The sequence below is a fragment of the Ambystoma mexicanum genome, chromosome 13 (genome assembly GCF_040938575.1).
Source record: "Ambystoma mexicanum isolate Mex_15411 chromosome 13, UKY_AmexF1_1, whole genome shotgun sequence".
Lineage (NCBI taxonomy): Eukaryota > Metazoa > Chordata > Amphibia > Caudata > Ambystomatidae > Ambystoma > Ambystoma mexicanum.
Window position 1 is genome coordinate 617,614,072 of NC_090938.1, and position 27,005 is coordinate 617,641,076.

Below are 27,005 nucleotides of genomic sequence, written 5' to 3' on the forward strand. Positions count from 1 at the left end.
TGCACCGAAATTCATTTCAAAGTTTCATGTCAACCAGTCTATAGAACTACCAACGTTCTTTCAAAACCCATCCAACTTGGGAGAAAAAAGCCTGCACACACTGGATGTGCGCATGACGGTCATGTTTTATATGGAAAGAACTCGACCACTAAGAAAGACTAATCAGTTCTTTGTCTCAGCGGCGGCAGGAAGAGAAGGAGATGCAGTTTCCAAATCCACTATATGTAGATAGATTGTCCAGTGCATCACTCTCTGTTACACTCTTGCTAAAAAGAGAACTACCCTTCAAGCCTAGAGCGCACTCTACTCGAGGCACTGGGCATCCATAGCATTAATTGCAAATGTTCCCCTTGAGTCCATTTGCAAGGCGGCAACCTGGAGTTCTGTACACACCTTTACAAAACACTATTGTCTAGATGCCCATTCTAGATCTGATTCCCAGGTGGGACAAGCAGTACTAAGACATCTTTTCTCTACTGTTCCTTCTCACAACCCACCTCCAACTCCGGGTACTGCTCGCTAGTCTATGTACAGAATGTGATTCTAAGCAGATTAACAAGCATCAGAAGACATGCATTACTTACCGAAAAAGCATTTCTGATGATTGTATCTGCTTAGATTCACATGCGCCCACCCTTCCTCCCTGCTCGGATGGTAGGAACATAGACGTCTTATTACTTTCTCTCTTTTCTGTACTCACTCACTCACGTCAGTCATAAGGCTCCGTCATGGCAGAAAAATACAAACAGAGGGACCTCGACGCCTGAGGGATTTTGGGTACACTACACGTCACTATAGGGATAGTATTACAGACACGCCTATGTCGATGTCCCCTTTTCGACTTTCGAAAAACAAGGTGCAATACTCCGCAGTGACCACTGGATGTCGGACTATGCACAGCATGTGAATCTAAGCAGATACAATCATCAGAAACGGTAAGTAATGCATGTCTTATTTACAAGAGACATGGCTGAGAGACTCACCAATTTTAGAATGTTATACCATGTGCTTAAATCCAGCCTTAAAGGGAGACCGAGGTCGTCCCATGTCTGGCCTGTTGCTAGCCATTCGGAACCGGCTACACTTTGAACTTTTAGAAGATCAGAACTCAAGCCCATACATTCAATCCATAGTGGGCAAAATACCTGTGGAACAAGAAAAGCCAGAGAAGATTTTCTCATTTATAAATTTGTACTGGAACCTTAAAGTCAAGGATCTGTGTGACTTCCCCCAAACAAATTGCCGTTATCATTGACCGTCAAAGAGAAAACTGGTTAGATCTACACCTCTTTTTTGGGGGGGGGTACTGTCAATGTTTTGATAATAATGGGAAGGACCTTGACGACGACCGAGCAATTACAACTGACTCAAGGACAAGGGGGCAACAGTGGAAAAATATTTTAATGACAGACATTTTGATATTAAATGGAAATACCGACGGTTATATACTATGGCAGGCCATCTGGAAAGGAAAGAAAAGAGTGCAAATTATAGACTACATCTCTGTGTCCCGTAACATGCTAACAGACCAATTAGGGATCATGGGAAAGACAACAAGTGATCACAATCTTCTATCCATGAACTGGTGGATCTCGGGGAACCATGAGGGAGAAGATTACGTCGGCGACCCTGAAGTTATTCCACTGAACCAGGCCATAGGGTTGCATGGCAAGTAGGATTTGTTAAGGGCGTAGGCACAGCCCTTAACATTTTCATCATCAACATCTTGAAGGCGCAAGTCGAAGGAGACAAAGACACAAAGCTGTATATGGCCTTTATAGACCTTTCACAGGCCTTCGACACTGTTAACCGGCCATGACTCTGGAAAAAATTACAGAAATGGGGATGTCGCAACAAAATCACAGAAGTAATTCAAGATCTATATTCAGAGACATCAATTAACATCAGATTGGATAGATCGGGCCTCCTAACAAAGGAAATCAAGACAAATAAAGGGCTTAAACAGGGATGGCTGTTGGCGCTGGAACTCTTTAACTTGTACATCTCAGATGTGGAGGAGGACCTTCAAAAAACAAGATGTTGTCCACCGAAGATTGGCCAACACCCATTATTTGAATTTTGTATGCAGACGATCTAGTCCGCTGGACCAAACTCTGGCAGGACTTCAGAGACAGATCGATGCTCTGCACTAATACGTAGAGGTCAACAACTTGCAAATAAGTCCAGCTAAATCAGTGGTGTTGACCATCCAAGGTAGAACCAAGAGAGTGACCAAAAGTGTCAACACGTGGCACCTAATGGAACAAGGATCCCGAAAGTAAAATCACTGGCGTACCTGGGAGTATGCTTGAACAGAAGCACTAGGGACATCCCCAGATTAGAGGCACTACAACTAAAATAAAAAACCTGGCAAGCCAAGGGAGGATATTGGTGAAAAGGTTCTGTGGCTTCTCTATGGTTCCATTAATCTCTTTCTACCGATTGAAGGTACTACCCATATTGACATATGGAGTGGAAACCTCATTCACATTCAACCTGGAAAACTGGCCAAAGATCGAAGAGCTATTCTGGAAAACAGTCCTTAGATGACCAAGGACCACCCCGATCCAAGCCATGCACATGGAATTAGGCCTAAGGCCATGAAAACAGCGGTGGTTTGCGAAACTCTTGCATTCTACAGGAAATGTCTAGATATCGCTGAGACAGGGGGCTTCGCAGTACTAAGAGAAGCCCTGGAAAAGAGCAATTACATCACGCTGACCGAAAGGAGAAAGACATGCCAAGCAATCATTTTAGATCTAGACTAATCGAAATTAACCCTGTGGAACAACCTGGATAAAGTGAAAAAGAAGCTTTATATCTGGGACTGGATCAACACCCAGGAAGAACGCCAACCACTGAAATTCTATGGGAAACCAATGCAGGAAGAGAGAAAGTTAAATACGCTACCTAGCTATCTTGAACTCTTTCTTTCCAAACTGGTACTTTAGAGCTCAATTCATGAGGTTTCGCCTAAATCTATTCCCGACCAGAGAAATTCTAAGTGGAAGAAAAGGTAGCAAATCCGGGATATTGTGTAGACTGTGCAAGGAGGAAACAATAGTTGAAACAATAGAACATCTCGTACTAGTTTGCCCTGTAATGCGGGAAACTAGATTGACCTTAATGACAGAAGTAACCAAGAACTATGGGGCACGGTCCCTGGTAGACTGGTGGAGGGAGCCGTTATTGGCCAATCGAATCCCTCCGACACTGGCCTCGGTGAAACTGCTGGATATGACATTCCGGAAAATAAGAGAGTTGGACGCTGAACTCAAAGAACAAGCCTTTGGATGAAGTGAAACCAGATTTTACGTGTGTTCCGTTATGAGAAATGAAAACTAAATTTTAATGTGCGTTTTGATGGAAAAAGGTAAACTGTATCGTGTAACCAGTTAAAGCCAATAAAAAAATAATTGTGAGTTGGATTCATCAACCGGAACAGGTTGCACCAGCTTCTGAATCCAACCGGGACATCTCTTGCATCTGTGACTCCTGCGCTCTGGTGACCGGAACCAATGGTGGGAAAACAGACCTTTGACGACCTGCCAAGTCTGACGAGAAACCGGAGTACGGGGGGGGGGCTGAGTTAGCGCAATACTTAACCTGCACCCCATATCCACCTGTAAAGGTTTTGAACACTTTGAAAAGTAGTAAATTTGTTTAGCGTTGGCAGTACCTGTTGCCTAAAGCAGTCCCAAAGCTGGGAACAGTTTTATTTGCTGAAGTACATCCTATTCTGACCTGTGGAACCTTGCTCTCATCCACAAGACTCTTCCCCCTGACTTTTTCCCAGCTCCCAAAACTTCTGGAAACGTTGTGAACTTTCGGGGCACAAAGCCCCAGTCAACCTAGGGTTGGGGGTTGTATTCTTGTGGACTGCCATTACAAATAATAACCATTGCATTACCTTTCAGTATTGTGAGGCGGGGGGGATTGTGATTTATATTTCCCTGGCTACTGTGGTTGTATAAATGTATTTGATTATTAGTGTTGTGTGATAGTATTACTTGCTTATAGTCATTTGTATAGTGTTTGCTTGGCCATAAATTAGTATAGTATTTTTATTTCGAGGGGATTGGGTCCTCCGACGTATTCCATATCTATGACATGTAATCAACACAGCTGTGCTGCTTCGGAAACTTTTTGTCTGCGTCCTGCGTCGATGACGTCGATGCGCCGTCGTCTAGGACCTCCTCCGACGTCATCCGATGTGATAAGTAGGATGCACAACGCCCGTAGCCTCAGTTTCGTTTTTTCCGCGAACGTGTTGCTTCGTGAATCTCGGTTAACGCCTCGACTCTATGGAGTTCTGTTTTTCTCGGTTCTTCAAACCTGTTCGTTTTTGTGAAAATCCTTCGTGTGAAGATGTCTTCTACTTCGTCTTCGACCCCGCGTCCGGGCTTCAAGAAGTGCGGGGAGTGTGGGTCCAAGATGTCGGTGACGGACTCGCACAACGCCTGCCTCTGGTGCCTCGGGGAGGCCCACGACACGGATGACTGTATCGACTGCCAGTCGCTCACGTCCAAAGCCTTACGCGAACGTAAGAAGAAGTTGTCGGTAGGTCGGGTGTCCAAGCCCCGGAAGTCGAAGTCTGCGGGGCTTTCGACGGATGATTCGAGAGGTGACTCTCCGCGTCATCGTCGGAAGTCTCGTGGGTCTCCTTCTAGGAGTCGGTCTCGCCACTCCTCAACCTCTTCGAGGCATTCTCGGAAGCGCCAACACCGGTCGTCTTCCAGGTCCTCTTCGGAGGACTCTGCCCGGCACATCGCTTACCCTACCAGCCGTGCGACGCCGGAGGAATGGGCTTCCTTTGGGAAGAAAATGCTGGCGATTCTCGAGTCGCAGGGTACTAAGCCGTCCGCGCCCCCGAGTGGGGTCGGTCATGAGAGGTCGAGAGACACCGCTCGCAAGAGTGGTCGGCACGAGTCACGGGAGAGGTCCCGTTCGGACAAGGAGACTCGTTCTCGAGGTACCCGTTCCAGGTCCCGGTCCTCGACGCGTTCGAGACCGTGTGCACCTGTGAGGTCTTCGAGGCAGACATCGACTTCTGAGGCGTCGAGAGCGTCGACAGGCTTTCTCGAGGCTCCGGCTTCGAGGAAGTCGTCGAAGCCGTCGACGCTCAGGTCGTCGAAGGACACGCTCGGGGCTCCGGCTTCGAGGGCTGTGTCGATGCCGCCGATGATGGCGGCGCTGCATCTGACGTCGACGCCGATTTCCTCGACGCCGATCCTCTCGGCGCCGAGGCCTGTTCTCTCGGCGCCGATCCGCTCGACGCTATCGACGCCTTTCGTGTCAGAGGTACCCCGTGGCACGGGGGAACCCCCTAGGAAGGCTCTGGTTAAGAGCAAGCACTCTCGGGTGCCTTCTTTTTGCCACCTGGAATATATTTCAGAGGCGGATGAGGATTCTGATGGCCTGGTTCCTAGTCAGGTTCCAGATGAAATTGTCTCGGGCCATAGTCAGTTTGACGATTTGAGGCAGTCACTGCATGATGCCAGTGGACTGCACACCTCTTCGGAGGTGGACTTTTGTTGGCCTGAGCCTGGCTCTCATGCCGATTCCTCATACCGGCGCCTTATGGCTAGGGTTTCTGAGTACTTGGGATGGTCTGCTCCCCCAGGGGAGTTTGTGCAGGATGATCTAACGGACATCCTTGATGTTGGTCCCCCAACTGACCCAGTACTGCCGTGCCATATGGCTTTACAGAGAAGGGTGGCGGCGGCTTGGACTGCTCCGGAGAGTCTCCCGGCGGTGGGCAGATCCTTGTCGCGAAAATACCGTCCAGCCAGTAGCGACGCCTGCTACTTGACCAGGCACCCCACTCCGGAGAGTTTGGTGGTGCAGGCGGTCACGGCCCCGGCAAAGCAGGCGTCGTATCCTACCATCCCTCCTGATAGGGACGACAAACGTTTTGATGGCTGGGCGAAGAAAGTGTTTTCTTCTGGTGGTATGGCGCTTCAGGCGGCCAACTCCATTTGTGCCTTGTCTCGTTTCACACACACACTGTGGAACTGTGTTGCGTTAGCGGCTGAAAATATTCCAGAAGGGACGAACGGGATGGTTTCCTTGGTATGGTCCAGGATGGTAAGGATGCCATGTGTGAGTCCGTTCAGTCGGGTTTGGACTTAGCTGAATGCGTCAGTAGGTCCACGGCGGCGAGCACCGTGATACGCAGGTTTGCGTGGTTGCGGAAGTCGGGGTTTGCTCCTGATGTGCAGTCCCGGCTCCTCAACATGCCCTTTGACGGTGAACACCTTTTTGGCAGCAAGGCTGACGAGAGCCTTGAGAGGTTGCAGACCTCAAAAGCTGCAGCGAAGTCGTTGGGCGCTGCAGTTCGCCAACCTCTGCCTTTTCGTCCTAGGGGACAGCAGTGGAGGGGTGGTTCCTTTCGCTATTACTCCTTCAGTAAAGCGAGAGGAGCTGGCAGCCACAGAGGCCAATGCAGGGGTACCAGAGGTGGACGACAGGGTACCCGTGGTGCCAAGACCGCTCGGGCAGTTGCCTCTTTGCCCTCAGGTAACGCCGCAGCCGCTCCCACTCAGTCATGAGGCCATGTCCCATGGTTCGCCGGTTGGGGGAAGGCTGGCGCAGCATCTTATAGAGTGGCAAGCCATTACTTCAGATGTGTGGGTTCTGGAGATCATAACCCACGGCTACTGTCTTCCCTTTCGGCACAGGCCTCGCGACAATCCACCGGGGAACCTCTCTTTGCAGAGTCCGGATCCGCTCCTTGCGCAGGAAATTCAAGCACTGCTGGAGAAAGGCACCATAGAACTGGTGCCTGTAGCGGAGAGGAACAAGGGATGGTATTCCCCTTATTTTTTGATTTCGAAGAAAGACTGGGGATTGAGACCCCTCATGGACTTTCGCGGTTTGAACAAACTCCTCAGGAAGGACAAGTTCAAGATGGTTACTCTCTCTCAAGTCCTCCAGGCCCTTCAGCTTCAGGACTGGTTGGTGTCACTCGACCTCAAGGATGCTTACTTCCATGTGCCGATCCATCCCAAGCACAAGAAGTACCCAAGGTTCGCGGTTGGCGACTCGCACTTTCAGTTTCGGGTCCTGCCGTTCGGATTGACCTCCGCCCCGAGGGTTTTCACCAAGCTCATGGTGGTGGTGGCAGCGCATCTCAGGCAAGGGGGGATTCACGTCTACCCCTACCTGGACGATTGGTTGATCAGGGGGAGCTCTCCCGAGCAAGTCCTGGATCATCTGTCCGTCACCTGCCACTCCCTTCACAGGCTGGGCTTCTCCCTCAATTTAAAGAAGTCCCATTTGACGCCAACACAGCGACTCCAGTACATCGGAGCAGTGCTCGACACTTCCCTGGGGCAGTGTTTTCCTCCCCAGTTGAGGGCTCTTCACATTCAGCAGATGGTGCACAAGTTTCAGCATGCCCAGACGCTCCCAGCGTTTGAGTTCTTGAGGTTGCTCGGCCTCATGGCATCCTGCATTCTTCTGGTGCCAGAGGCTCGCCTGCGGATGAGATCTTTGCAGTGGGCACTCAAGACGCAATGGTCGCAGTCCTCCGGCAGGATGTCGGACCCGGTTCAGGTGCCGCCCTCGGTCGCCCGGGACCTTCTGTGGTGGGCCGTAGAAGGCAACTTGATGAAGGGGGCTCCATTTTGGCTTCCCTGGCCGGAGGTGACGATCGTGACGGATGCATCCCTCATGGGATGGGGAGCTCATGCCAACGGGCTGACAGTCAGCGGTCGTTGGTCTCTGTCGGAGTCCGGACTCCATATCAATCTGTTGGAGCTGAGGGCCGTCAGGCTGGCCCTGAAGGCTTTTCTGCCGACTGTGCGAGGAAAGAGTGTCCTGATCCCGACGGACAACACAGTGGCCATGCACTACCTTAACAAAAAGGGGGGGGGGCAGGGTCACTTCCTCTGTGCAGGGAGGCGATGCAGCTCGAGTTCTGGGCCATCCAGCAGGAAGTTTCGATCTCGGCAGTTCATCTGGCCGGAGACGAAAACGTGACGGCGGACGCTCTGAGCAGGCAGAGCGCGATCTCTCACGAGTGGGAGTTGGCTCAGGAGATTCTCCTGGAGATCTTCGCCCTTTGGGGGACCCCTCAAGTGGATCTCTTCGCCTCCAGTGTCAACCGGAAGTGCGAAAGGTTTTGCTCGCGGGAATTTCCTCCAAAAGGAGCCTTAGGAGACGCGTTTGTGGTGGAGTGGTCATTCCCGCTGCTGTACGCGTTTCCTCCAGTCCCCGTCATCCCGCAAGTGCTGCGGAGGTTACGGAAGTTCGGTTCCCGGATGATCCTCATTGCTCCGGCGTGGGCTCGGAGGACGTGGTACCCGGACCTTCTCGACTTGTCCATCTGCCCTCCACGTCGTCTTCCATACCGAGACGATCTGCTCTCATGGGAGGGGGGTCAGGTTCTCCATCCAGAGGTCAGATCCCTCAACCTTCACGCTTGGCTTCTGAAAGGTTGAGGTATAAGGATTGGGACCTCCCTGAAGCCGTGATGGAGGTGTTGCTTTCGGCCCGAAGGCCAGCAACAAAGTCTCTGTACCGTTGCCGTTGGCGTAAGTTCTGCGACTGGTGCAGAGTTCAGAATGTGGATCCTTTTGCATGTGACATCCCCATGGTTCTGTCCTTTTTACTTTCTTTGGCCCACAGAGGCTTGCAAGTGGGTACCATTAAAGGTTACCTGGCGGCGCTGTCCATCTTTAAGCGCTCGTCTGAAGAGTGTTCTTACTTTAAAATCCCTTTAATTTCAGTTTCTGAAAGGGCTCACTAATGTGTTCCCTCCGTCACCTTTCCTGGTGCCCGGTTGGGATTTAAACCTTGTTCTTAAGTTTCTTATGGGTGCTCCGTTTGAGCCTTTACATTCTTGCCCTTTGAGGCTGTTAACTCTGAAAACTGTGTTTTTAGTTGCGGTTACTTCCGCTCGCAGAGTGAGTTACAGGCACTTTCAGTTAAGCCACCCTTCACTGTATTTCACAAGGACAGGGTTGTCCTTAGAGTGCGTCCTTCTTTTCTTCCGAAGGTGGTTTCGGAATTTCATTTGAGCCAGAAGGTTGTTCTTCCGGCGTTCTATCCTCCTCCACATCCTGGTAAGGAAGAGGAGAGGCTCCATAGGCTTGATCCTAGGAGAGCTTTAAGCTTTTATGTTTCACGAATGTCCCGGGTCAGAGTGGACAATCAACTCTTTATTGGTTACGCTGGAAAGCGTTTGGGGCAAGCTGTGACGAAACAGACTTTGTCTCGCTGGATTATTTTAGCCATCTCGGAGTGTTACCGCTTGGCGAGTAAGGACCCACCGGCTGGCTTGCGGGCCCATTCTACCAGGGGTGTGGCTGCATCTACTGCCCTGCAGAGGGGTGTTCCTATTCGCAACATCTGTGATGCAGCCACCTGGGCTTCAGTACATACATTTGTACGTCACTATTCCCTCGATTCCATCCGAGGACAGGATCTGGCCTTTGGCAAGGCGGTCCTTTGCTCTGCTATTTGATTGGCTATTCTAAATTTTGATTCTAAATTCTTTCCCTCCTCCTTGCTCTGGTACTGCTTTGGGAGTCTGTCATAGATATGGAATACGTCGGAGGACCCAATCCCCTCGAAGAACAAGTTACTTTCTTACCTGGTAACATTCTTTCGATGGGATGGTCCGACGACGTATTCCATATCGCTCACGCCCTGCCTTCCCCGCTGCAGAATTTCTTTTGCGATTGCAGCTTACGTTCCGCAAGGCTTTGTGTCTGACTGGCAGTTGACTAATGTCACACGTTCTGGGGGAAAAAACTACAACTGAGGCAATGGGCGTCGTGCGTCCTACTTATCACATCGGATGATGTCGGAGGAGGTCCTCGACGACGGCGCATCGACATCATCGACGCAGGATGCAGACGCCGAAAAAAGTTTCCGAAGCAGCACAGCTGTGGTGATTACATGTCATAGATATGGAATACGTCGTCGGACCATCACATCGAAAGAACGTTACCAGGTAAGAAAGTAACTTGTTCATCTTGCATGTGATCTTCTTCCAGTACTATTACTTTTTAGATTACTCCGATGGTTGAGCTCCAGGAGTGGGATAATTTTGAAGAAGGAAAATACTGATTTTAATTTTAGCACTGCTGAAAAACCCTTGTAAACGTATGAGAGTTGAAAGCATTTGGTAAACTTGTATAAAGTTCATGTTATTAAAAGGTTGTGTGTAATCAGTGGCACGGATTTCAGAATGAAGTGTGCAACTCTATGCAGGGACTCTTTTTGTTTTTAAAACACAAATGTGGATATTTGACTATTTTAGACTGGTTCATTGGGATAGGATATCCATTGCAGATGTAGTTAAAGAAGAGTGTTGCTGTGTGGTTTCTGATCTGTGTGGGAACTGAAAGCTTGGCAGAGGTTGGTCAGTAAATTTTTTCGCGCTCCGCTTTTCCTGCTCCAGGGCAGCAGCGTTTTCTTTGAGGATTGGATGTGACCAGGGGGGGAAAACATCCTAACGAAAAAGATTTCTTATTCTTGCAGATTTTGTCTATTCACCCTAATATAAACTTCGAATCTAGCTACAGAACAATCAAAATCTTTAAAGCCATTGATCACCGGCTAACCATGGCTTTTATGCCTGGTGGGGAAGGAGCCGGGGGGAAGGGTAACGGCAGGGCAGCCTGATCCATGGTGGACCAGGGCAAAGCGGACAATTAACGCCCATGTCCGTAAACCTCACCACCCCCCCCCCCTGCCCGTCTGAGGGGGGTGAAAAATGAATTAAAGACCAAGTCCCCTTTCCATGTCTATGGCAGCGGCCAGAGCGGGAGATGCGGTTCACCCAGAGCTCAAAGTTGTGTGGGAGGTAGGGTGTGGGTGAGAGGTTTGGTTTGGTGGTGGAGAGGTTACAGGAAGCATGGAACCACCCGGGGAAGGGCCTCGGTTGGCTGGATCAACGGGCGGATGTATATTCTCCCCCGCTGTTCCAGCCACCTGATTGGCTAATGACCCTTCCCCCAGTGTGAATATACTATTTGCTTTGCTTTTTCCGTGTTCTGCTATTCACCTACTTACACTGGTTCCCACCTACTGTAACCAAACTCCAGTTGCCAGATAGGCAGACAGCTGCTCCAACAGGAACAATTCTCCAGCTCAGTGTGGATGTTTATATATTCCTGTAGTGGGAGTGGTCAGCACATGTTGGGATAGTCCTATTGTGAATTCCAGCCCTTTGGGATCTTGCTGAGCGGGCTGTCACCTGTAGTTGTATAAACCACAATCCTTTCTGGTGGGTGAACACTAAAAATGTTTCTTTGTGCTGAGTCTTTGTATCGATGCATAACCCTGCACAATTCCTGCATCAATGTTGGGTGGATTTGGACCAGTCTATTTTAGAACCAAGTGATTTAATGACTTACTGGATTATTCTCATGGTCGCCAGGGCTGCAGCGGCTTCAGTCCTCTGAGACCTATCCATTGTCCCTATCCCAGCAAGACTAAAATAGGCAGCTGCTTATATGGAAACCTCTCAATTGACCTGTTGGACCAGCATTACCAAAAACCAATGCTTTTTGAACAGTGTACCCTGTTCAGTTTAGACCAGTTAATCATGTTCACAGATCTTTTTACATGCTTTATTTTGTTTTACAGGGCATGTTGATAGGATTTAAAGGGGAACTGATTCACACATACAATAAGAACAACTCTGTCCTGAGGGACAAAGAGTACTTCAAGCAGCTGGACAACAGGACCAACATTATTGTGCTGGGTGACACATTGGGAGACTTGACCATGGCGGATGGGGTGACCAATGTGGAGAACATCCTGAAAATAGGCTTCCTGAATGACAAGGTGAGTCAAAGTTTCCTGACCCTCAGTGGAAGAGAGGCTGATTATTACTGCCGTAGTTTTTTACATATGGCGTCTCAACTAATCCATGTCTCGGACTTGAATCCAGGTTTTCTCAATCACTTGTTAATTCTGTAATTGATGAACATGTTAACTGAAAACTATAAGACCTACACAACGTTGAATTAGTAGCATAGAAAAAGGAAAAGTAGTAATAAATACCTGTTTAATGTGCATTACGTTTTTATTAAATTTAGACTTTATTGTAACAAGTTATTGCAGTAAGTTATGATTGGGTATGAGATTCTGGAAACTGCTTTTGTTTGTAAAATAGGGGTTATTGGAAAGCTTTTTCAAGTGTCCTCTACTGAGGCTTAAAAGCACCCAACCTGTTGTGCTTTACTTGCACGCTGGACCTGACTTTTTACCTTGGTAACGTGACGCAGTATCCAGACATCACTCTTAGAGGGGGATCAGGCTGGTGAGAAGGTACAGTTTGTTCACCCATTAGCACACAAGAATTCTCTACACAGTATACCTGTCAGGGTCCGGCTTGACTGAATTTCACAGGAGCTGATGCTGGCCCCACAGACCCTCACCAGGAGTTCACCTCTCAACCCTTAAATATAAGCTGAGCTGAAAACCCCAAGAAAGGGAAAGGGGAATTTGGAGAAAATAACAACGGAGACACTGCAGCCCTGCAACCGTCTGGTAGGCTCTGGTATCTGTGGTAAACAAATACACCTGGTTACTTATATGATAATATAAACTTCTTTTCTAAAATTATTCTAAATAAACTCTGAACTCATTACCTCTTAAACCTCAGTAAAAGACTTAGAGGCTAATAATCTGTGTGGAATATCTTGTAAATAAAATCTTGTGTAGTGCATATAGTTCAAGCCACTCAAGTCTCTTTAGAATCCTAAAGTGATGGCCCTTGCAAACACCTTTCCGAACTAGATATTCTTCTTGCTTCAAAGTTCTTATAACTCTATGTAGTTTTTAATGCTTTTATAAAATGCAGTCTTTCTCTGAAGTATTGAATTCCATTTGCATAAATTTCATTAAATAAATATTCTTTAACTTTCTGGAATGCTACTTTCCTTCTGCGTGCGAATTATTTCCTTATTTACACAAAGAACGTATAGTTTCTTCCTTGATAAGCGTGTGCGTAAAATACGTGAAATCAGAAGACGTGAAGAATTGTCCCCGCATTTAAAATACACACGCGATTCTTTACCAAACCCAGGCGTGTGAAAAAATACATTAACGCGATAAAAATAACACGCGCTAGTTAAGATGGACTCGCGCTCTATCGCTTCCGAACTCACGCGGAGAAACGAAACGTAATTCACGTAAAATAGTTCACGCGTTAAAAACAACTCGCGCTTAATTAAAATGGACTCGCGCTCTATTGCAAACCAACACGCGCTTTCCCATGAAACGTCTTTCGCGTAAAAAATGTACACGCGCTAAAATTCACTCGCGCAATTCATTTGGGCACGCGCTTATCGCAAATCAACACGCGCTTTCTCATGAAACGTCTTTCACGTTAAAAATGTACACATGCTAAAATTTACTCGCGCAATTCATTTGGGCATGCGCTCTATAGCTCCGAATACCCGCGCGCTTTCAAAAAACACGTAAACGAAGACTTGCGAGCTTGCGCACACATTCTTGAAGAACGTTACACGCAGTTAATTAACTTTAAACTTCTACGCACAATCTTCAAGCTTGTTTTCCTTATAATAACTTTAACTGTAAATGTCTCTTTTCTCAAATAATTTTGAAACTTGTTAACTCTTTAAGTTTTCTTATAAAAGAAAATGAAAGTTCACTGTGACAATCTTAAAATCTTTAAAAGAACGATCCCACCTGATGTCTTCTTGTTCAAACTGGATCAGCTAACGATATTCTTACTACTTTGGTAGATTTTCTGAGCTCTGAAAAGGCCTTACTTAAGGAGCTTAACTAATGTACACCCAGCCACTGAATTTCTATGGATGAAAGGCAGCTTAGAATCTTGCTCACCTCCCAAGAATCAAACCCATTGTCCTTTCCACCAATCAGGCAAACCAAACATCTCATTGTTCCTTTAACCAATCAGACTAAGTTTCTTTTGCTCCAGCTTGACTTGGGCAAACACAATGTTAATTCTATGTACAAACTCTTCCTGTTACTAACCCAGCCAGCTCTGAAAGCACAACTAATCCAGCCAGCTCTGAAAGCACAATGTTAATCCTGTTACTCTTCCTGTTACTAACCCAGCCAGTCCTGACAGTACCCCCCTCTTCAAAGCCCTGTCCCAGGGCCTGGCTTAGCAGGGAACCTTTTGTGAAACTGTTTTATCAATTGAGGGGCATGTACATCTGTTTGATCCTCCCAAGATCGTTCCTCAGGCCCGTATCCCTTCCAGTCGATACTGCAAGGTACCTCTAACAATCCTGGAATCTAAAATTTTCTTAACTTCAAACTCTTCGTCATTTTCCTCTGTGTAAACTGCTGGTGGTGGTTTTCCCAATCTAGTTCCTGACACACAAGGTTTCACTAAGCTGACATGAAATGTAGGGTGACTTTTGATACTTGCGGGTAATTTCAGTTTGATTGCTACGGGATTTATTATTCTTTCTATTTCAAATGGACCAATAAATCTCGGACTAAATTTAGTTCTTCCCTTTAAACGTAGGTTTTTTGTGGACAACCAAACTTTTTGACCCACCTGATAATGTGGTGCTTTTCGACGTTTCCTATCAGCAAATGTCTTAAATCGTAACTTACTTTTCTCCAAAGTTTCTTTAGCTTTCACTAAACCATCTCTAATACAAGTCAATCGTTGCTCAACCTCTGGATTGGAATACTCAGATGGCAACACTTCTTTCAAAAATCGTTGGTGGAAACCATAGTTGCTAAAAAATGGAGAATACTTAGTAGAATCCTTGACAGAATTGTTATAACTAAACTCTGCTAGCCAAAGAAGATCTACCCAACTTCCTCTTTCTTGCCAAAAAGCTCTAATATATTTTTCCAACTCCTGATTTGCTCGCTCTGTTTGGCCGTTGGTCTGTGGATGATAACCTGAAGAAAGCTTTACCTCAATTCCCAACTCTGTACAGAAGGCTCGCCAAAACTTAGAAATGAACTGAGACCCTCAATCTGATACAATTTGTGTTGGTAGACCATGCAATCGTACCACTTCTTGCAAAAAACTTTTTGCCAGATTCCTTGCAGAAGCCTCTCCTTTCATGGGAATGAAATGTCCAGCTTTAGTTAGTAAATCCACAACTACTAATACTGTAGTGTAACTTTGATATTTAGGAAGATCTACAATATAATCCATAGAGATTGTAAACCAAGGACTAGGGGGTACTGGTAACGGATTTAATAACCCAGATGGTTTTCCTCCTCCTGACTTTACTCGAGCACAGACTTCACATGTTTTCACATAGTCTTCAATATCCTTTTTCATTTCTTTCCACTAAAACTTCCTTTCAACCAGTTCAATAGTCTTGCGAATTCCAGGGTGACCCACCAACTTGGATTCATGACATTCTTGCATAATTTCCTTTTGCAGTTCCTTACTTGGAAGGTAAATTTTAGAATGGACACATGGAAATCCTTCAATTAAATGTCTTCCAGAATCCTCCGCTAACCAAGATTGAATCGCCTCTTCTGTTAATTCCTTTTGAATCTTTTTAAGAAGCAGATTCTCTTCCTTTGTAGTACTTAGAATAAATGTATCTTCTGCAATCACTGGTTCTGGTAATAATTGATTTTCAACTTCTCCCGAAGATCCTTGTCGCGATAAAGCATCCGCTTTACCGTTTAACCGCCCAGGCTTGAATGTTATCACAAAATCGTATTCTGAAAAGAAGAGTGACCACCTAAGTTGTCGAGGTGATAGTGTTCGAGCTGATTTCAAAAACAGAAGATTTCTATGATCGGTTAAAACGGTTACTGTGAATCTTGCTCCTAACAGATAATGCCTCCATTCCTGAAATGCCCTCTTGATTGCCAGGAGTTCTCTGTCAGTAATTGTGTAGTTCACGTCTGCTGGAAGCAATTTCTTAGATAGATAGGCCACAGGATGCAACTGTCCAGTTTCAGGATGCCGTTGAGAAAGCACTGCTCCAATTGCAACATTAGAAGCATCTGCCTCCACAAAAAATGGTTGTGAAGGATCTGGGTATAATAAGATCGGTCCAGATGTAAAACAGTTCTTCAATGTTTTGAAAGCTTGATCCGCTTCATCTTTCCATTCAAATTTCATTCCTTTCTTCAATAATTTGGTGATGGGAGCAACCATTTGAGAGAAATTTTTAATGAATCTCCTGTAAAAGTTTGCAAAGCCCAGGAAGCTGTTGGCCACTGTTCAACTGCTTTAATTTTCTTCATATCCATTTCCAAACCTTTGGGAGAAATCATAAAACCTAAAAATTCCACTTCCATGGTATGAAATTGGCTCTTTTCTAACTTAGCAAATATTTTGTTCTCCCTTAGTCGCTGTAACACTTTCTTTACATGTTCTTCATGTTGCAGTAGATCCTTAGAGTAAATGAGAATGTCATCTATGTATACTACTACAAAGATGTCAATAAAATCTCTCAATACCTAATTTATAAAAAATTGAAAGGCTGCGGGAGCGTTACACAATCCAAATGGCATTACTTGATATTCGAAAAGACCAAATTTTGTTCTAAATGCCGTTTTCCATTCATCACCTTGACGTACCCGCACCAAATGATATGCACCACTAAGATCTAGTTTGGTAAATACTGAGGCTCCTTGAATCTGGTCTAACATTACTGATATTAAGGGCAGAGGATATCTGTTTTTAATTGTTATCTTATTCAATGCCCTATAATCTATGCATGTTCGTAAAGTGCCTTCCTTTTTGGGAACAAAAAATAGTGGAGAAGCTGCTGGCGATTGAGAGTGCCTGATGAACCCCTTATTCAAATTTTCTTGAATGTAATCTTTCAAATGTTGATTCTCTTTTTCTGTTAAGGCATAGATGCGACTGCAAGGAATGTGGGCCCCTGGTTCTAAATCAATTTTACAGTCATACTCTCTGAGGAGGTAATTCATTAGCTTCCTTTTCACTAAACACATCATTGAAATCATGGTAACACTTTGGTAATTCTCCAATTACAGCCCCTATAGAATGTACTATAGTTCCCAAATTCACCAAACCTTCCACTATTTCTGAACAATTACCACTCCTGAACTACTTCTTTACAACAATTTGTAACACAAAAAGCAGAATCCAATTTCACCACTCTTCTTCCCCAATCAATCTGAGAGTTATGATACGTCAGCCAAGGCATTCCCAAAATTATTTTCAACTGTGGAGTGTCAATTAATTCAAACACAATTTCCTCCCAATGTCCTCCAATTTCCATTTCTAATGGGATTGTTTCGTGTGTAATTAAACCTGATGTCAGTTGAGACCCATCCACCGCTCTCACATACTCTGGTATATTTTTTACAACGTAAGGCACATTCATATCTTTAACCACATTCCAATCCATGAAGTTACCAGTAGCTCCAGAATCTATTACTACTGGACCGCTTCCCTTTAATTCCTCTTTAATATACAAGGATACATTCAATGTAATATGTGGTACCGCTGCTTGGATTGTATTTGCCACTTGCTGATTTCTGGAGCTGTTAGTAGATGCAGACGTTTTTGGACACCAAGGGCAATTTCCAAGAAAATGTCATGATTTCCCACAATATAAACATAAATTATTCTGTCTTCGCCTATCCTTCTCCTCCTTAGTTAAAGGACCTCTCACTTCATTTACTCTCTCTGCATTCCCAGTTCTCAATTCTTTATTTACAAATTCTAATCTTCCTTTATCAACTCTAGGGAAAACTCTGGGTTGCTCAACTCCTCCTCTTCTACGCTCAGCCTTGCGTTCCCCTAATCTATAGTCAATTTGTATGACTAGATTAATTAAATCCTCACATGAAGTGGGTCTATTAACAATTGTAGATAAGGCATCTTTCAATTCCTCCTTCAAGCCTCTATAGAACAAGGAGGATTGCTTCTCTTCTGGCCAATTGCTCTCTAATACTAAAGATCTGAACTGTGTGATGTAAGACACTAAATCTTTGGTTCCCTGTTTTAACTCTAATAGTTCTCCATCAACTTCTTGAGATAATTGGCGTCTGTCAAACATCTTTTTAAATTTTAACTTGAAGGCTAACAAGTTCTTTAGTATAGGATTCTCTTGACCAACTAATAATACTGACCAAGTTGCCGCCTCGCCAGTAAGGTAAGACAGCATAAAAGCTATTTTAGAAGCATCTGTATTAAAGGCTTCAGGTCTACAAAGGAAATGAAGTTCACTCTGTGTAAGGAAAATCTGGCATTTCTTGGCATCTCCCCCAAAACGCTCTGGGGGTGCTAAGGGGACTGGACCTATAGGTATATTCAAACTTCCCCTACTTCTTCCCTGAGAACTCGTTCCTTCACCCAAATCCTCTCTAATTAACACTGGTAATTCTCTACTAGGATCCTCTGAATCTCTTGACTCCAAAGAAATTTCTTCACCCTTACGGGTAACCTTAGAGTTTAACTCTTCAAACTTGACTTGTAATTCCTGGTTTTCTTTTCGCACAGCCCTCATTTCCTCCCTTAACTCTGAAAACATGTCCCTTATGGAACTTGCTAGTGCCTCTGTGGAATCCATATCAGCTCAGGTGGAAAAAATTATCGTGGGCCTTTCATCCTGTCAGGGTCCGGCTTGACTGAATTCCACAGGAGCTGATGCTGGCCCCACAGACCCTCACCAGGAGTCACCTCTCAACCCTTAAATATAAGCTGAGCTGAAAACCCCAAGAAAGGGAAAGAGGAATTTGGAGAAAATAACAATGGAGACACTGCAGCCCTGCAACCGTCTGGTAGGCTCTGGTATCTGTGGTAAACAAATACACCTGGTTACTTATATGATAATATAAACTTCTTTTCTAAAATTATTCTAAATAAACTCTGAACTCTTTAGCTCTTAAACCTCAGTAAAAGACTTAGAGGCTAATAATCTGTGTGGAATATCTTGTAAATAATATCTTGTGTAGTGCATATAGTTCAAGCCACTCAAGTCTCTTTAGAATCCTAAAGTGATGGCCCTTGCAAACACCTTTCAGAACTAGATATTCTTCTTGCTTCAAAGTTCTTATAACTCTATGTAGTTTTTAATGCTTTTATAAAATGCAGTCTTTCTCTGAAGTATTGAATTCCATTTGCATAAATTTCATTAAATAAATATTCTTTAACTTTCTGGAATGCTGCTTTCCTTCTGCGTGCGAATTATTTCCTTATTTACACAAAGAACGTATAGTTTCTTCCTTGATAAGCGTGTGCGTAAAACACGTGAAATCAGAAGACGTGAAGAATTGTCCTCACGTTTAAAATACACACGCGATTCTTTACCTAACCCGCGTGTGTGAAAAAATACGTAAACGCGATAAAAATAACACGCGCTCGTTTAGATGGACTTGCGCTCTATCGCTACCGAACTCACGCGGAGAAAGAAAACGTAATTCACGTAAAATAGTTCACGCGTTAAAAACAACTCGCGCTTAATTAAAATGGACTCGCGCGCTTTCCCATGAAACGTCTTTCGCGTAAAAAATGTACACGCGCTAAAATTTACTCGCGCAATTCATTTGGGCACGCGCTCTATCGCTCTGAATACTCGCGCGCTTTCAAAAAACAAGTAAACGACTTGCAAGCTCGCGCACACATTAAACAGTCTTGAAGAACATTACACGCAGTTAATTAACTTTAAACTTCTACGCACAATCTTCAAGCTTGTTTTCCTTATAATAACTTTAACTGTAAATGTCTCTTTTCTCAAATAATTTTGAAACTTGTTAACTCTTTAAGTTTTCTTATAAAAGAAAATGAAAGTTCACTGTGACAATCTTAAAATCTTTAAAAGAACGATCCCACCTGATGTCTTCTTGTTCAAACTGGATCAGCTAACGATATTCTTACTTCTTTGGTAGATTTTCTGAGCTCTGAAAAGGCCTTACTTAAGGAGCTTAACTAATGTACAACCAGCCACTGAATTTCTATGGATGAAAGGCAGTTTAGAATCTTGCTCACCTCCCAAGAATCAAACCCATTGTCCTTTCCACCAATCAGGCAAACCAAACATCTCATTGTTCCTTTAACCAATCAGACTAAGTTTCTTTCGCTCCATCTTGACTTGGGCAAACACAATGTTAATTCTATGTACAAACTCTTCCTGTTACTAACCCAGCCAGCTCTGAAAGCACAACTAACCCAGCCAGCTCTGAAAGCACAATGTTAATCCTGTTACTCTTCCTGTTACTAACCCAGCCAGTCCTGACAATACCTAATGAAAAATATACTCTTTAGGAAAGTATTTAAAGGATATGTAGGTTTACAAGTGTTATACAAGCAATAAAGGGGTCTACACAGAAGCCAGCAACCTTTCTAAAGTTAGTAGAAAATCTGATAATACCAACAGTGCAACACTTTCTATTTTAGAGGACTTGTAGGAGTGGTGAGCTGTGATTTCCAACCCAAAAATGCTTATAGAAGGTTTGGTAAGGAAGTAGAAGAAATACAATTGTTACTCAAGAAAACACTATATGATCTCTATTAGATCCCAGTTACCTTTTGAAGCTTGTAGGAGGAAGATTACACAGGTTGTTGTCTTTCTTGCTACTTTACAGGGGCATAAGAGTGTGTAAAGCAATGATTTATCACAATAAATTGCAAATTCAAACCACTGGAATAACTTGAAAACACGAACATTGCTCTGAAAAGTACAGGCCCCCAAGGCGGGACAATGGTAGTGTTGGTAAGTAAATTGTACTGTCGCTTTTGGAGCATTTTAAAGAGATTTTCCATAGGGTTTAATGGGACACACCCAATATGGCCAATGCAGCTATGGTGCAAATGTAAGTATAAGTCACATTCCTTCTATCTTGCCGGTAAGATAGCTCAGCGGGTTGAGCGCTCGCTGCTGTGATCTGAGTGAGATATGCAGGTCGCAGGTATGAATCCCGGCAAGGCCAACTCAGCCTTTCATCCTTCCTAGGTCGATAAATGAGTACCAATTTCGGTTGGGTGATATTGTATGTAAATATCTGCCCTGTAAAGCTCTTTGGATTAAGGCGCTATATAAATAACACATCATTATCATTATACAGAGACCATGGTAACCATTCAGCTGAGGAGTCAGAGGGACACCTACCAGAGAAGCTCAAGTCCCATGCTTGTAAGCAAGTCATGGTATCAAACAGTAAGACAGACACAAGTAAGCACAGTTCAAGGGTGTTTATTGAACTTCAGTTGGGTCTGAAAAACACCTATCTAATCCTAAATCTAAAGATGTGAGCAAGCTATGACCATCAAATAATAATAATGCAGTCCTAGTCGAGCCTGTCAAAATTAAAAGGGCTTGTACTAATAAACCTATTGCTAATTCTTACTTCTAAATACAAATACAAATAGTGTGGGAAACAATGTTATGCAAAAGAAAAGTGTTCAAAAAATGATATGTCAGGATAAGCCGTTGGCTTCCCTTCCCCACATTTCCAGTACGGCACAAGGCGGCACACTCGTGCTAAGCACACTCTCTGGATTCTCTAGCACAAGGATGCAGTTCAAAAGTTCAACATCAGGGCCTTCAGTGCCAAATTCCCTTTGCCTTTCAAAGTCTCCTATTTCAGTGGGCGTGATGCAACACGACAAAACATTAAACTTACTTTCTTCTCAGGATTTTCACATATACAACTTCTGATTTACTGTTCACCCCGGGTCCCACTCTTTAGGCTCGGAACAAATTTATGTACTTTTCCAAACATTCTCTACTTCATCAAAATCGAAGCCTTTCGACTATGTGCAGGATTTTGCTTGAACTGTCGCAGGACCACTTTGATTCTTAATTATTCGTTCTCTTTCAATTGGTCTCCCTCTCCTGGGCTTGGACAAAATGTATCTACTTTTGCCACTGGATACCTTACAGAGACCTTCGATTGAGCACCCACTAGGTGCCGGATTACTCTGTCAAAGGTATAGTAGCTTGCTTTAAAGTTCAATCGCTCATCAGCAATTCAACTTCACTTGCGTCTCTTATTACACGCGTTTTAACAATGTTCGTTCCAGTGCTCGCCATACAATGTTGCTGCTTGCAACCTTGGCTTCAACACAGACCAGTCTTTTATCGGTCTCACCAACTCACCGGCCGTGTTGATCTCACTGAAGCTGCTTTGTTCTTGGAGCCAGGGATGGTACCACAGTGGCTGTTGATTCTCCCTGCCTTGATTGACACAGGAGGGGCCCGGGTATCTCTGACACACGATGCAGGATTCATTAGCCTGGTTTCCTGGTCTTATGCGTTCTAGTCTTGATGTCTCTGGAAAGTAACGGTTCCTTGTTGAAAACGTCAAGGGAAGTTCCCTCCTTGCGATCCCCTTCTGTTTTGCAGTCTTTCCTCTCTGCTTAACTGCCGTCCCTAAACTGCGGTTTCCTCGTGAGCCTTGCCTCCCTCAGAGTGTACTCTTGTGCTCCACCTTTTATCCATGTTTGATGATCAGTAATTGCCTGACCATTGTATTGGGACACGCCAGGTATACTGCTTGGGTGTTTTCCCCTCATAGCGGGCTATCTGTGAGAAAGTGTTTGTGTTATAAAAGGGGGGGAGGTGCGGTAGGGTTCCTAAATATCCTACCTGGTAGGATGGGGTAAAGGTGTTACAGGGAAGGGGATACTGCGTCTCACCATCTGATGGCCCACTCCCCGAAGACCCATCACCCAGGTTATCCTCCTGCACTGGTCCACCCCCAGGAACTGGATCCAAAAGCGATGGCTGTGTCCTGGCCACCTGGATGACGGATCCCTGGGGACATTCCTTCTATCTTGCCGGTGCCCCACATGCTCCACCCGGGAAGGATGGCCGCAGAATGGGAAACAATCACTTAGAAGAAAGATGGTTGCGGCAGGTGGTCAAAGAAGACACACTGTACCTGGAGCCAAGGAGCAGAGCAAGATGTCTGTCATGTGCGAGAGACCAAAGGGTGTCTCACCCACTAGTCCTCACAGACTTGTCATCCTGGTGGCCATGACACGGCTATCGCTTTTTGGATCCAGTTCCTTTGGGTGGACCAGTGCAGGAGGATCACCGAGGGGTCTTCGGGGAGTGGGGGAGAGACAACCAGTGACGAGAAGCGGTATTCCTCCCTTTCGCAAAACCGCAGACAATAGCCAGCATGTGTTGCAGCAGGTGACGACAGTACACGGGGCCCTCCTCCACTGATAACCAAGCCAGGGAGAGGCGCTTGCCATCATGCTACCGTTCTTCACTTAGAAGACAAGAAAAGCCAGGCGGTTCATCACAGCCTGTGAGTTGAGGCGAAATCCGATAAGAAACTGAACTGTGTTGAGCAAAAGTAGCAAACGGCTAATTGAAGAAAAGTACAAACAACTGTTAATACGATAGGGGGAAACCAGCTTCAGAGAGATCCCGACCCACGTGGGTTCTCACTCAAGACACTTTTGGTGATCACACTATTGTTGAAAATACCATTACCAGAAGGCCTTGGGAACAGGGGTAGAAAGGGGTCAAAGTGGTCATACAGGGGTCTAGTAAGATCCTCTGTACAGTCGAAAGTCTTTGACCGGCAGAAGTTGAAAAGTTAAGGGAAGTGAATCCCGACTCGTAAGAAAGTAGAAGAAATTGAGTGAATGATAAAAGTTGGCAAGAGTGAACGCGACAGAGGAATGCCGATGGGAAGGCTAAAGTCCCGATGAACAGTGTATTGACAAAGGTGAACCCGGCCGAGGGATGTCTACAGTAAAATGTTAAAAAAAAAGACATTAAGATATGTGAATGCAAGGAAAGCCATAGTGAACCCGACAGAGGGAGGCTAATGTTCAAGAGGGGTCTGAGCCGGAAGAGGGGGATCCAGGGGTGAAAAGTCATCACCCAACATCCATGTAAAAAAGGAACTTTGATTTGTTATTTTTTAATACATCAGGTCCTTGAAGGCAAGAGACTTTTAAGAGAAAAGAGTCTTGACCATCGACGGTCCAGATAGTCCAGAATGGAACTGTTGTCTCATGCTGAGAACACTCGAGAGTGTGCTGTGCTCAGGAATCACACATTGTCCTGTGCTCAAAAAGTGGGGAAGGGAGACGCCTGGTTACCCAATCCTGACTTATCATTTGTGAACACTTCTTTTCTTGTGAATATTATCCCACACTCTTTTTGTATTTAGCTGTACGAACTGGCAATAGTTTTTTTTAGTATAGGCCCTGTTGTTTGACAAGACGCCACTAGGTCTGCCTTATTTTTCATTAGATGGTTGTAGCTTGCTCCCATCTTAGCTTTAGGTTCATATTAGGCATTTTTCCAACCTGCATATTCAATTTAATAAAAACCCTTGAACTGTGATGACTTGTGTCTGCCTTTAATGTTGCCACCATGAGTTCCTTACAATGGGAGGATTCCGTCATTTTAAAAACTTTTTTATAGTATTGTTTTTTTATTATATAGTATCATTTGCTCCCAGTTAAGGGGGCCTCACAACATCACTATCCAGAACATGATCATAGTAACTGTCACATGTACCCATAATAAAGCAATAAGGACTGCATAAATGATGACACTATAAGTGAGTCTTGTAAAACATTTTAAACAATGAAATATTTTAAAACCTTAGCAGCAAGTTTTGGATACAAAAATGTATGCATAAGGTAAACACGTTTCCTTTATGACCAAGGTTCAAAATACCATTTATACAATAAATAATTTACCAATGGCACTGAGGAATTTTGTGGACCCTGGGGTTCAAGCTAACCTGGATGGGCAATCTTGCAGGTCGTCGGTGTAGGCGATGGACGTAGGGAATAATGTGCTCGAGTTAGGAGCACCTCTCTGCTGTCTCGTTGCATATTTGGCTTTCACTGAACCTTCCGTGCAAATCCAAGCAGCCATTGTACATAAAGGGCAACATTGCAGAGTTGCAAAACAAATATAAAAGAAAATGCAACTACTCAAGAACAAAGCATTAAGAGCAGCTGTAGGCATAAAAAAGAGAACACATATCTCAACACAGGAGAGAGGCACATAGACTACCCATCGAAGCCAGGATACTCCATAAAACGCTCACCCTTACACATAAATGTGTCTCAGGTAATGGCCCCACTTATCTCAACAAAAGCCTAAGCTGTAAAACCACAACCAGAGCTCTTTATCCAATGCAAACACACATCTACACATCCCTCGCTTCAAGAATGCAAGAACAGGCAGTTCCAGTTTCCCTGTAGCAGCCCCCAGAATTCGGAATTCGCTCCCAGCAAATATTAGTAATGAGCTTTCCCTTAACAAATTCAAGAAACTCCTCAAAACCTGGCTCTTTAACAAATACTAATTCGACAACAGATACATAGTAATACAACAGCTGAGCCTTGCACAGCCCGTACAAAGTTTGTCAAAACCCCTCCTGGTTATGCATGCAAGACTGTACATTTATTCACTATGTAACTATTTATGATTGTGTCTATTGGTAACTAGAGCTAACACTATCGTGTTGATAGTCCACCAAGTAACAAAGTAGTTCATCTAAGTAACAAGTCTGCAATTAACTACCATTTAACAAAGTCTTCTTTTTTCTTTTCTCGTTTTATGTAACTAAACTGTACCATTGCAATTCTCTGTACATGCAACAATCGAGACCAGGTATACTGGTAATATACGCCGTGATAACCTTGGGTTTGGGCGTACAACAAATGCAATAAGTAAATAAATAAAGCGTGTAACCAGTGATTGCACCACTGATTCAAGAACAAGATCCGGATAGAGAGAGAGGCTGCAGTATTTTCAGTACCCCAAGATGGGACTAAACTATCTTGGCCACAGCCATTATTGTGGATCGCATTTCAAGCCAGTGGCCAAACAACACTTGTGCACCCTCAGAATATGGATAACCATGACTCATAAATTAAAGATCATGACATCTATCTTTTTTGATGTTTGAATGCAGCCACTTCTTTCATCCTAAAACTCATCAGACTTACTAAGTTGGATTTAAATAAAACAAACTGTTCTTCCAGCAACCTGAGGAGACATAAATCTTTGTATCATCCATGTACTACTAGCACTCAAGATCGCAACAACATCCTTACATACAGATTAAGCAATCTGGTTAACAGAAGCACCCTTTGTAGCCCCCCAAATGGAAGATAAACCACAATCTGTGCATACAAATAAGTGATTTTAGTGCTCACAGTATTTGGCACAGACGCTGTCACCATTTGGTCAACATGATAAGGGTAGAAGTCACATCTTCTTTGAAAAACATGTATTTGGACTTAAAAGACCAATTCTTTTCAACATGTCCTACTCACAAGAGTTTATTTTTAATCTTGCATCATTAAACTGCAGGTTGAGGAGCAGCGACAGATGTTTTTGGATGCCTATGACATTGTTCTCGAGAAGGATGAGACCCTGGATGCAGTCAACGGAATTTTGAAAAATATCGGTGCCAAGAACTGAATTGAGGGGCCCGTCTCTTCCGCTGTCTGAAACGCACGCTTGATCCTGGCACCCGATCTGTTGGATGACCATGTTGCAACATCATATTCCAAGTGGCACTTGTGTAGCACTTCACACTTTGTACCTCACTGTTCAAAAGTGTAGTTTTGGCACAGTGTTTTAAAAAACAAATTCATATATAAAGGGAGAAATAATCTTTTTCCACTGCATTTTAATTTGTTTGTAAAAATATAAGGTGACCTTTCTTTTTTAATATTAAAAATGACTAACCTGGCTTGTCTTTATTTGTTTTTTATCTACAAAGAAAAATAGTCTAGAGAGCTTTTTGCATGATCACAGTTTGCATACTAGCAGAACATGATTAGGGTTGGGGAGTAAACAAGTGGGAAATATAATGAAACTGTGTTCTTGACATGGGAACTATGGGGTGAACTTTATTTTGCGATACCTGAAATTATTTATGAGCAAATAGGGATTTTGGTGGTTGGCACGAGTATGGAAGGACCTTGCTGGAAGCCTTTCTGATCAGCATGAAGAATGATGATGAATCACAATTGTGTGAAAATACACATTTCTGGACCAGAGTTTCAATTTGTCATTGGTTTCTAAACCGTGGCTGAGTTTACAAGCACGGACAAGATTGAGGAATTTCTACTGCTATACTGTGAT

General features: G+C 44.4%; 1 protein-coding gene across 1 annotated transcript in view; it reads left to right on the forward strand.

Moving 5' to 3' along the window:
* NT5C3B (5'-nucleotidase, cytosolic IIIB) overlaps positions 1 to 26,610 on the forward strand; it is a 197,050-nt gene extending 170,440 nt beyond the window's left edge. The window contains exons 8-9 of the mRNA XM_069634503.1: positions 11,602 to 11,802; positions 26,226 to 26,610. Of these exons, the coding sequence (XP_069490604.1) occupies positions 11,602 to 11,802; positions 26,226 to 26,336 (312 nt within the window). The 3' untranslated portion in view covers positions 26,337 to 26,610. The remainder of the gene's footprint in view (positions 1 to 11,601; positions 11,803 to 26,225) is intronic.
* The last annotated feature ends 395 nt before the right edge of the window (positions 26,611 to 27,005 follow it).